At 33.1% G+C, this 12748-nt stretch overlaps 1 protein-coding gene across 1 annotated transcript; it reads right to left on the reverse strand.

Annotated features, from left to right (window-relative positions):
• Positions 1 to 5286: 5286 nt before the first annotated feature.
• LOC125074939 lies at positions 5287 to 11433 on the reverse strand. Its single transcript, XM_047686423.1, has 8 exons — positions 11226 to 11433; positions 9090 to 10838; positions 8016 to 8117; positions 7374 to 7448; positions 6905 to 6940; positions 6083 to 6136; positions 5511 to 5643; positions 5287 to 5323 (listed from the first exon to the last, which is right to left on the reverse strand). The coding sequence occupies exons 1-8, from the start codon at positions 11431 to 11433 to the stop codon at positions 5287 to 5289; spliced, it is 2394 nt and encodes a 797-aa protein (XP_047542379.1).
• Positions 11434 to 12748: the final 1315 nt, after the last annotated feature.

A 12748-nucleotide genomic window follows, 5' to 3' on the forward strand; every position in this document is an offset into this window, starting at 1 on the left:
AACGTCACCTTTTACATTTTCTGTCGAATTTCTGAAATTGAAAGTTATAATTATATAGAGTTTTGTAAAAGGACAGCCGCAGCTTTGACAGCCGTAAAATTTATTTTGTGATAGATGCGCATGAGCGACGGCTTTACCAGTAACCTAACGAGGTGGTCAATAAATAATTATTTTATCTCGTGATCAACTTGAGCGGCCAACTCATTTCATGTATTTTTTGTCATATTATAAGTCGATGATATTATTTTAAACTTAGTGAATTAGAAAATGAATTAGTCGTCATATGATATGTTAAAAACTTACGTTAAATTAATTTTATTGAGTTTTCCATAGTCTTCTTTAATTTCGATCACAGCATTGATGTAAATTTTATTGTCTGAAATTTATTTTCATATTAATATCATTGTAGTTATGTTAAAGTGAAATTCTGCCACACGTGTATTTCACCGACCCGCATTGGAGCAGCGTGGTGGAATATGCTCCAAACCTTCTCCTCAAAGGGAGAGGAGGCCCTAGCCCAGCAACGGGAAACTTACAGGCTGCTAATGTAATGTAAATGTATTTATTTATACCAGATTAGAGTTCAATTTGAAGCATTAGAGTTCAATATTACACAAACAATAAGCGGAGACCAAGGTACGAATAAAATAATCTAGTAACTAGAACTCGTGACTCTTAACCAAAGATTCCGGGAGATTATGGTCGTAAAAGAGAACATCGCGAGCCTCAACGGCAAAAATATCTGCAAAATGTGTATCCTACATTGGACTAGTTTGTTCGATAAAATTGCAAACCTTCTGCTTAACAGGAGACGTTTATCCAGCAGAAATAGAGATGAGGCACAGATGTTAGGAATATATTTATAAGTAAAAAGTAAATTTCTCTATATCTAAATTTCATTGCTTAGGTTCTATTCATCTCCTGACCGTTTTCCAAATCGGTAAACATCGTGATGAAACCTGTATGCGTCTTATTTCAATGAAAATCTCCCACACGTGTATCAAACTCGCATCGGAAACTCTAGATGGAATGTGTTCAAACCTACTCTCTTAAGATTTACAGTTTGTACTTTACTTACGTAATATGCGACCTGTCATAAAAGTTAAACAAGACAATAATATAAATACAACAATTACACATGGCATTAAATCAAAGTTAAGTATTAAATTTGTATGTGGTAACACTGTTATGCATTCTTTTGTCCCCTTATCAGTATTTATAAGTTATTTGTTTTCATTCAATGGAATAATATAATTACCTTTTTTGGTAGCTTCATCTTTCGTTGTATTTCTGTTATTAAATAGCTTATTCTGTGTTATTTCACTTTCTAGTTTTTTACATCTAATTAATTCATCAAACAATTTACGTTCTTCGTTATATGGATTGGAGTTCATTGTTTTCTGTTCTTTTGAATTGGTTATTGCGTTTAATGTTCTTGAATTTATATCTGTGAAGACATAATTAGTATCATGTATATTATTTTTAAAACTTTTCAGCGATACTTTTCGTTTAAGTGTTAATGTAGACTTTAATTGGGTTTTATTTACTATTAGTTTCTTGGCAGGCGATGAAATATTCTAAGATATTATTCGCATGCTAAAATTTAAAAAATGTCAAGAATGGCGTTAATTCTATAAAAAAAATGTCTTTATCGTAATCAAAGTCAGTAATCGTTTATGTTTAGCCGTTTTCCTATTTTATTCACACATCCATTTATTGGATCAAAGTTGGAAATTTGAAATTTCGTATTGCAACTAATAAAATAAGTAGAATTGTCCCTCAGTTACGATTAAGCTGTGGCTTATTATTGTGAGAAATAGTCGAGAACCCATCATAACGTAAAATTGGTTTTATGATCAGATGAATGATACGCAAAAGCATAATAAAAATCACTTATTTATATTTGTAGTACTAATATAAATAAGTCATTTTGATTATTTAATTCAACAACCAAATAATGGGCAGGTTAGTTGTAACTCTTCACCTTTGATAACGAAATTAATTACAAACATAAATTAAGCGAATGATAACTCAGTACTAGTTTAAAATCGAAATCGTTTGTTAAGATTCATAATGATAATAGAACAATTAAATGTTCTTGTGCAAACATAAAATATTGAGGCTGTTAGTTTCATAATATCGACAATATATTAATACTAAACGCTAAATAATCTGATTGATGATTCTATACATATTAGCCTTATATTAGTGTTCTACTGACCCTACATTTGGTTGTAGAAATACACCGTACCATTTAAAATTAAACAAGGTACATTAAGGACCAAGCTATGTCCAAATCGTTTCCTGTGTTACCTTTATATTTCACTGAATCGTTAAAACCATTAACAAGTCGATGAACTCTGTTATAAACATCATTTAAATCCATGTGTCCCAGCATTCCTTGTAGAAGAATGTTATGCATTGCAAGATGAAATAAATCTGTATTTCTGATTCCATCTTTCATGGTATCTCTTTCTTGTAACTTTTCAGAAGCCTTAATAGAAGTGGCTGTAGTTGATTCAGTTTTAATATCTTCAATCGTAGTTCCTTCTTCGTCTAGTTCTTTAAGAAGACTGGCTAGGCGACTCGTTAGTATTTTTTTGAGTCCTGGATCTTTGACGCGAAGTTGAATGTTATGTGATTCTGCAATTATTTACGTTCGATTTGAGGGTATTTTAATACACACTTAAGGTATACTGCTCGAAACGATTAGACCCGAGAGAGATCAGATGGCAAACGGGAGTGTAATCTTTGTTAATTTGGGACTGATAAACTCAGTAAATTGTATGGGCCAGATTCGGAATCGATATTCGCGTTACAGATACGTGTAAATAAAATTAAAAATATTTTTAAAACGTATTTTATATATTACTAGTTGAGCGCTCTGACTTCGTTGGGGTATTTTTTTTACAAATTTACGTATAAGAAACGTCTACTTCAACTCAAACAACTCAACTTCAGCGTCTACATCACGATGGGGGTATAACTGTACTAAATTCAAGTCAATCGGACTAATAATCAGTATATGTTATATAAGGTAACTAATGTATATTCATTGTTTTTTTTTCATTGCCCAGAGTCAGGGTTATTGATATTGGCCCTTTTTTAACACTTAGCAATGATTTAGTCCTGCAGAAATTAGTAGCGTGGCAACTTTGAATCGACTTGTAGCTACAATGGCAGTCATGAGAAGTAGTGAATATTTACCATCATGAGCTCCGTTTCCTTGCCTGTTGTCTGAATTATCGATGGACCTTCTTGTCCTGTAAAACGGTACATTTTCACTTTCGTAACTTTTGTCATCGCTAAGACCTTCGGTTTCTGGTGCTTCGAAGTCGTAGTCTTTTGTTGCTACTTTTGAATCATCAGCAATTTGCGTATTATCTGAAAAATTGGGGTTTTTAAATATTTTTTATTTATTTTATTTGAGTTTCTTATTTTATTTAATTGTTAGTAACATTAAAGTTAGTGATAGCTTTAATTGTATACTTAATCAACTAAAATATTAGCAAAAACGGCCTACCCATTAATTTAAAAATATACACATATTTTTTTGTAAGTTTGGACATGTAAATATGCCTGATTAATATAGTGTGTCTTTGAGTGTTAGGCTTTAAAACTTAAGTATGAATCACTAATTTAAAACATCACTCACATTTATTTTTATTCGATAGAAACCAATCGATATCAATAAAAACGTTCGTCAAGATCACAGTAAACGTGAACGCTGTCACGAGCAGCGTCGCGCACAGCACTCGGTAGAAGAGCAGGTTGTGATCGCATCGTAACATGAGGACTGTACAAACAACTACTAATTTATATATGTATAATAGTGTTTGTACTTGAGTCCGTATGAGTTCGCAGTGTAAGTATTTCTGTCACAATCGCGTGTTTTGTAAACAAAACTATAAAATTTGGTCCACAATGAAATTATACTTTTTTTATTTGATTTCCGTTTAAAATTTCAACAGCCTACATATTAGTTTTAGGATATGACTGAAATTTTGATTTTCCTTTTACATTCAATGACTGAGAGGAACTTTCACTTGGTACCACCAACTCATCTATCCCCAAGTAACAATACATGGTATTGTCGTGCTCCGATTTGAGGGGTTGAATGACAGACAGCTCAAGGGACAGAATATCTCAGTTACTAAGATTTGTGGTGCATTGACAGTTGTAAGAATGGTTATAATTTCTGATAGCACTAATGTTTATTAACAGTGGTGGTAGTAACAATGGCATACAAAAAAACTTTAACTTTTCCTATATGGTATCTCATATTTACAATAATCAAATGGCCGAGGAGTACAATAGGAGTCAATCTGGCCGCATTTCAACCACGATTAACCTGAGAGACTAGACATCACAGGAAAATCTCAAGTGAGAGCAGAAGCAACCCTTTTGTACGGCTCAACAGTCCAGTCATCTGACTAGAGACCGATCAGGACCGTTGAGATTTAAATTAAGTAGAAGTAGTAAAGAATTAAGAGGGCCTAGAACATGTGAATCTTAAGCGAAGGTTGCGGATAAATCCGGGCAAGGTTAACTAAACTATTGATTTAACCAAAGCTTTTGATTCTATATTCCATGTACTTCTCTTAGGTAGAGTAGATAATTATTGAGTACGTCGACCTACACTCGATTGGATAATAATCTATTTAAAAGTCAAAAGATAAAATGCGATTAGTTCAAATAGTTTACCTCAACAAAGATCCGATTGAAATTGAATGAATCTGGTGTACCTCAAGGCATTATACTGGGACCACTTTAATTTATTTACTTAATAAAATTTGGAGGTGACTAAGTGACATAAGAGCACATCTAGAGCTGGTGGATCTAATAGTTGAAAAATTATCACTTAGAGGGGTGAAGTTGAGGATGAAAGTGTGTATAGAAGTTGCTTTTAGCAATGCTTAGCAATGTATGAATATTGGTGTTTAGGCCTATGTTTAAGAGTATAAGATAGCAAGTGAAATCGTTGATGTATATTTGTATGGAAGTACATCAATGTTCAAATTACACGTTTAGCTCTGTCAGTATTGCCATCCCATCGGATTATGAGTAATTGCATACTTGAAAAGTTTTCTTACGAATTGACATCGTGGGGTCTAATTAGTCTAGAGGATATGATTAAATAATAATATCTAAAGTCAATTAAACTTAAACTTCTTAGTTTCGTTATAAAATATGGGAGAATTAAAAAGAACATTATATATAATAAGATCTATAATACATTTTTTTTTAAATATTGTTCAAAATAAATTAATTAATTCCATTCTTCAATCAGCCGAATCTCATCTTCAATATCCTTTCATTTATTCTGAAAAAAAAGGTACAGTTAGCAAAAACATATGCGTGTCGTAATTTTTTAATGTACGTATTTCTTAAATATCCATTGGAGATAAATAATTTATGTTTGTAATTCATGCCGTGCTCACAAACTAAGGGGTGTTGGTATTTGCATAATTTTTGCAAGTAAATAATTATTTAATAGAAAAAATACATACTTGCGAACTTCAGCTCTTCGCTGTGCTTGGAGGTCGAATGCGAGAGGATCCACTTGCACCCTGGAGTCACTCTCGAGTCCCGGCATAACGTCTGAAAATCCTTCACTGTCTACTTTTACTGAAATAAAGTTGTCTAGTGTATTATATTATTGAATGAATCCCTATTATTTAGTCTATTAGGAATTCGAGGGTTGGCACATTATTTCGTAGACAATTATAATTGCAAATGCTGCTAGCATTTCTGCCATCGTCAATGGGTTAGTGGCAAATTGAGTTTAAGAAAGATAGACGTAATATATGTAATCTCTTCTTGAGAGAAAAGTAACACCGAGTACTTAGTTCGCTTCCGGTTCTTATCGGTTAGAATCTGCATTTAGAACTGATTTTTCAACACGACAATGTATCAGTGTTTTTTGCATATTTATTCAATTTTGTTTTGGTAATATGACTCAAGTGTGTTAGATATCTGATGATGGGGACTGTATCATTTATAAAAGTGGTGAAATTTTTGGGAAAATGGGAAAACTAGATCTAGGAGGTAAATAATGCCTTACTAATTCGGCCGAGGTCACTGGAATGCAAGCTGCCGTCATAGTACACGTTCCCTTCTGTATCTGGTTTCAATTCTGATAAAAGTAATATTTTATCAGTATACGAGGTCAAGGTGACCAAATGGATCATTACATTACATTAGCAGCCTGTAAATTTTCCACCGCTGGGCTAAGGCCTCCTCTCCTTTTGAGGAGAAGGTTTGGAGCATATTCCACCACGTTGCTCCAAGTTGGTAGTTGGTTGGTAGATACACTTATGGCAGAATTTCGTTGAAATAAGACACATGCAAGTTTCCTCACGATGTTTTTCTTCACCGCCGAGCACGAGATGAATTATAAACTCAAATTAAGCACATGAAAATTCAGTGGTGCTTGTCTGGGTTTGAACCCGCAATGATCGGTTAAGATGCACGCGTTCTAACCACTGGGCATATCTATCTCATCAAATGGATCATGAACAACTTATTCATCGTTAGAACACCGAATTGGAACAAGATTTAATAATTATCTTTTTTAGAGATGGATAAAGGGCGACAGTGGAATATTTTAGAGGGGGTTTTACTTAACTTGAGAATCCGCCACGTATAACCAACCTGAATTGGGACAACGTGGTAGAATAAGCTCAAAACCTATCCCTAGAAAAGGGAGAAAAGATCTGTGTCCAGCAGTAGGACATCACACTCATCATAATCACTTTTAACTTAGACAAAATAGGAAAAAGATTTTTAGATTGATTAAAATATCACTAGCTTATTAAGTAAACATTTTTATATGGCTGAGCGAAGAAAAATGACCAAAATAGGTATAGGCACTTTTAAGGTTATTCAAGAAGGCTGTTCTTACCGTATTCTTTTAACTTATCTTCAAGCTCTTCGTTGTCTGTGAAAGGAAAATATATATGTTTATTCGGTAATGGACATACAAGGAGTCCAAGTCCCATGGACGGTAGGAGATTGCATTAAAGAGTTTTGGAAAAAAACTTAATTTAGGTAGATACAGTTATCATAAAGGTGGCGTTTCTAACGAATGTAATAAAATTATTATTAAAGAGCAATATTTAAATATATTATTAAATATTTTGAGTAGGTACCTCATCACATATTCGCCTAACAGCAATACTTAGTATTATCGTGTTCAGGATTAAAGGGCGGATGAGTAGATGGAACTAGAGGTACAAGGGACTTAACATCTTGGTTCTCGGAGTTGGTGGCGCGTTGTTGTTTTAAGGTATGGTATTAATATTACCTACATATTCAATGTTTATCGATGGTGGTATCGACAATTTTTGTACGTAAAATAATATTTCCTTCACCTGGAAAGAAGATGGTCGGTAGTGGTTCTGTCGTCGTAGACTTTGAAGGATGAAGGTCTGCTAAAGTCGATGTTTCTATAAGAAAATAATTTTATTATATTTACTACTAGTTGTCACGCGGCTTCGTTTGTTAGTTGTCAGGTGTAAGGCGTGACACAGTAGCCTTTGTGCTTCCTTGCAGTTCGAGCTTGCTTTATAACAGATTTCATCAAAATTGGTTCAATGGTTTGGACGCGAAAGAGCAACAGACAGAGTTGCTTTCGCATTTATAATTTTAGTATAGACAACGTACTGTTTCATATTTATTTAATAAAAAAATAACTAAATAAATATATTTTTTTAAAGCATACTTTCTTAATGGATAAGGTCTGAATTCTGTACACATAAAAATTGTTCGTGCATTCTGTAAACGTAGGCAAATTTAAACTTCTGATTGATATCTCTCTTTCTCTCTACGTCATATATTTCTTCTCTCTCATGTAACGAAACGAGCATAAAAGTGACGTGTCCTTAATATTACTTTTAGAATTATCTAAATTCTCGTCCACTTTTTTACTATTAAAACGTCATCTAAATGATTGACGTATAAAAATCTCACAATGAATCGTGAATCACCAAGCGTGTGTGTCACTATGAACTTACTCAATGTGGAAGGCTTTTCTGACGTGATGTTTTGTGAATTATTTTGCTTTTGTGGTCCCTTGCTCTGTTTTAATGGTGGCATGATAGACGCCGGTTTAAAGTCTGAAAATTGATCAACCATTACTACAGTTATAAAGACGAGATGACCCAATAAGAACAAGTAAATCTTGACGGAAGATTCCTGGTTTAAATTCAGACAAGATGCATTATGATTTCATGTGAATTTTGCTTATAATTAATTTGGTAGAAAGAAGAAATCATAACGAAATCTGCATGAGTTGGATAAAATTCTGTAATAAGTGTATTAACTAACTCACATATTAACTAACTTCAAGCAAAAGATGAAGATGGGAATGATTACTTTAAGCATCTGATGTTAATTTCTTGTACAAAACGTACTGTACTGAAATAATGAGCTTTCGTGTACACTTATAAAATCGTTTATCCTGTCTAGGATCACAAACCCAAAACTACTGACTTTAAACACCTGATATTACCTTAATTCAACTTTTAGTAATTTTATATCGTTATCATTGACATAATTTGAGTCGAATTTATTTAAAATTGTGCTGTATTAATATATACCAGAAAGCGCTGTTTATTTATATTGTAATTATAATGGTGGGAAAGGGTAACTACTGAATGTCTTGCCGGTTCTTTTCGGTAGAACATACTTTTTGAAACACTTGGTGGTAGGGCTTTGTGCAAGCCCGTCTGGGTAGGTACCACCCACTCATCAGATATTCTACCGCCAAATAACAGTACACTGTATTGTCGTGTTCCGGTTAGAAGGGTGAGTGAGCCAGTGTATTCACAGGCACAAGGGACATAACATCTTAGTTCCCAAGGTTGGTGGCGCATAGGTGATGTAAGCAATGGTTAATATTTCTTAAAGCGCCTTTGTCTATGGGCGGTGGTGACCACTTACCATCAGGTGGCCCATATGCTCGTCCGCCAAACAATGCCATAAAAAAAAACAATGCTTGCTTTAAATTTAACTAAACTAAGAAAATTTTTGAATTTGATTTAATTTATCTCTGTATATTTCAGACAAAGACGTCAAATTATATTTACCCATAACTTGTAATTTTCTCAAAGTTTTCTCCACACACCAATCAAGTGCTTTTAAGTTTGTATTCTGTCCGATTTCTTTGCAAAAGTTCAGCGTCATAGTCAAGTAGGGGTCATTCACTTGGGTTTTTGTTTTTTTTAAATTAACTCTACTCAAAGGAGGAAGTGTATGGCCGATATTGATGATATTTTCTTTTATATTTGCAACCGGAGTGACAGTCGTTTTGTCTTGTTTGTGAATATTCTTCTTGGAATGCTTGATCCATCTCCTTTCTCTATTATATTTAACGTATTTCTTTGTATTATTAACTGGTAAAAGAAGTGTTGTGTTCAATTTTATTTCGTTTCTTTTACTTTTTTTAACATTATCTATGTTTTCAGGAGCAGCTAAAAATGTTGATAGGATTTTCTTTTTCATTATTTCGTCAATGAATGTGTTGTTGAAGTAATATTTGTATATTAAATCATCTATCGCATGGTGATCTTTTTCGTCTAGTAATAATTTATCTTGATTTTCAATCCCGCTGGCTGTTGGTATCGAGAATAGATTGATTTTCACTGATTCAGTTGTGGTTCTATTTGTATATTCAGGCTGAAATGTTTTAGCTTTTTCTTTAAGATAATTAGGCTTCGGTCTAGGAATACCAGTGTTTAATTTTTCTTTAGCAACATTTTTATTCTTTGCGTAGATTTGTTTGGCCTTTTTTAATATTCTCGCGAAATTCTTTTGCCGTTTTGCGATATCGCTCTGAGTCTTAGCTATGTCATTCTGTTTTGATTGTATTTTTTCGTTTTGTGATAGTATCAGTTTTTGTGCATCGTAAAATTGTCGTTGTTGTGCTAAGAATTTCTTCTGTTGACTTTCGAATTCTATTAAATTCTTTGATATTTCTTTATCTTTAGTCAAAAAATAATGTTCTTTCTCGTTTAAATTAATTTCCATTTCTTTTAGTTCTTGATTTGCTTTCATGATATGAAAGTATTTCGAGTTGAAATCTTCAAATTTCTTTGTTAATACTTGAACATTATTTACAAAATCATCGTTTAAATTATATAATCTGTTGTGGATTTTCTTGATATCATTATGTTGTTTCATAATCTTCTTGAACGTTTTTGTCAGCATCGTTAATACTTTAATTAGACCTCTTTCTGTAATTGGTTTATTTTGATTATTTCCCTTTAATTTTGGTAAAGTTTTATACGCGTTGGTATCAGGAATTGGAGCCGAATTCTGCCAAATAATTTCATCTGTATCGTAAACATCCCTAATAGTATTCTTTTTGTCAGTTACTGTATCGTTGGAAACTTTTAAATCAATATATTCAGTGAATTCAGCTTCATTACTATGTTTATAACGTCTTGGTATTACTTCAGTTCCATTGATATCTTGTATTTTAAATGAAGTGGTATTAAGTAATTCATTGGCTTCAGTAAAACCTGTTTTAAGCTTTATAGCATTATCTTTATTTGATTTAATAAGATCATTTGATATGGCTTTTGTATCTTTGTTTATATTTTTTATATCTTTATCATTATCAATGTGATTTCGTTTAAAGTTATCGACATCATATTTTTCGTTATCATTGATTAAATCGGCCACTGCCTGAGGGTATTCATTGAAAACAGATCCAGGCTTCAGGGTTGAAATTAACTTAGATTTAACTATAGATGCGATTTGCTGATCCTTGTTCAAGCATTGAGTTTTATTCTTACATCTATTTGAATTTTCTTTTGATTGCTGTTTCGTTTCAACTGTTGACAAATAACTGATTATAATCTTGTTTACAATAGTAGATTAGTGTTGCCATCATTAGTTTATATATTAGTTGAAATTTAACTCAACATGTTTAGGTGGTAAGCTATTGTATTTAACAGATACAAATTGGAAATCTAAATGACTTAGAGCAATGCATAATTAGCCTTTACCATTCAGATACTTTTAAAAATATAACCTTTTCAAACTATAGACAATCTTAATTATTACCTTTTTTCATCTATACTAGCAATATATTGCATTAAATAGTTTTTGTTACGTAAGTCTTTTACTGTATTTGGGATATCTATAAAACTGGTAACTTTAAATTAAATTTAAATTGTGCTTTTGCATAAAAAGAGAAAAAAAGAACAAAATTGCCTTACTAATTGGCGACCTCTTGTTTCTTTCAAAGTAGCTCGCTATGAACGGCGAATTTTGCACATTATTTTCGCCAAATCCTTCGAAGTTATTCTGCAGCACACTATCGGCATCTAAGGAGTTCGCTCTGAAGATGAAATCACCAGGACTTTTGATATCCGCCTTATTTCTGACCCAGAGGCCCTTGTTGACTACGTTATTTCGTTCCAGCATTGGTTTTACGAGGTTAGATGAAGTCAATATAAAGTTAGATAGATTTAAAACTATCGATATTATTATTGATTTAAACATCACTACTGTGTCATGTCACGGTTGAAATGAAATGGTGGAAATGTTAGATCCGGAATTTCGCTTGTGTATTGTTATCTGAAGTTTTTCGTTTATTTGTAAATATGACTCGGTGTAGAGTTGGGCTAGGTTTTTATCGATAACTTCTTGGGGTACGTAGAGTTTAATAAATTTTTTAGATGACACTACATAATGTACGTATTCGTGCAAGTGGATTGGTGTGAAATTACATAAGGGAATGTGCAAAGGGAAACCGGCAGATTTTTTGTGACAACTAATTTAGTGAAAGCTCAAACAAAGATAAAACTAAAATGCATCAATGATTATGCCCAGTGGCTAGAACGCGTGCATCTTAACCGATGTTTGGAAGTTCAAAGCCAGACAAGCACCACTGAATTTTCATGTGCTTAATTTGTGTTTATAATTCATCTCGTGCTCGGCGGTGACGGAAAACATCGTGAGGAAACCTGCATGTGTCTAATTTTAACGACATTCTGCCACATGTGTATCCACCAATCCGAATTGGAGCAGCGTGGTGGAATATGCTCCAAGCCTTCTCCTCAAAGGGATAGGAGGCCCTAGCACAGCAGTTGGAAATTTACAGGCTATTCATGTAATGTAATGTATATATTTTTAAAATCATCCGATTGATCGATAGTCGCACGTCACTAGCGATGTTTACCCTTGTGAGTTGTTCTGTATGTATTATCGTTCCATCGTTTATTCAAAGTTTTTATTCGGTTTGTAATCGATAAACATTTCTTTGTTTTTATTGTGACATATTAAGACTACTGTTTTCCGACCGCGATATTAATGAAAATCTCACATACAACAATGTTTACATAGCCAAAAATAAAAAAATATACCAATTTTCTTACAAAACTGTTTCAACATTGGCGCTGTAAGTAATATTAATCATCCCTTACATCGCCAATACGCGACCAACATTGGGAACAAAGATCACATCCCTTGTGCCTGTAATTACACCGCCCAACTCATTTATCTAACTTCAAATACTAAGTATAGTTCGGCGGGCTTCCACGGAGCCCTACTACCAATATTTTATTCAAGCTTTTATAAGCTTGAATTGTCATTTAACTAGACCAAAATACGGGTATCGATGAGGCCTGATTTCTCCAGAATTAAAAATCTTTAAAGTAGATTGTATTTGAAAATTTAACTACCGAGTTTCTTGCTGTTTCTGAGTTAAATCTAAGTTAACATTCCGAGTCGGTGTAAT

This window comes from Vanessa atalanta, chromosome 29 (assembly GCF_905147765.1).
Source record: "Vanessa atalanta chromosome 29, ilVanAtal1.2, whole genome shotgun sequence".
Classification (NCBI taxonomy): domain Eukaryota; kingdom Metazoa; phylum Arthropoda; class Insecta; order Lepidoptera; family Nymphalidae; genus Vanessa; species Vanessa atalanta.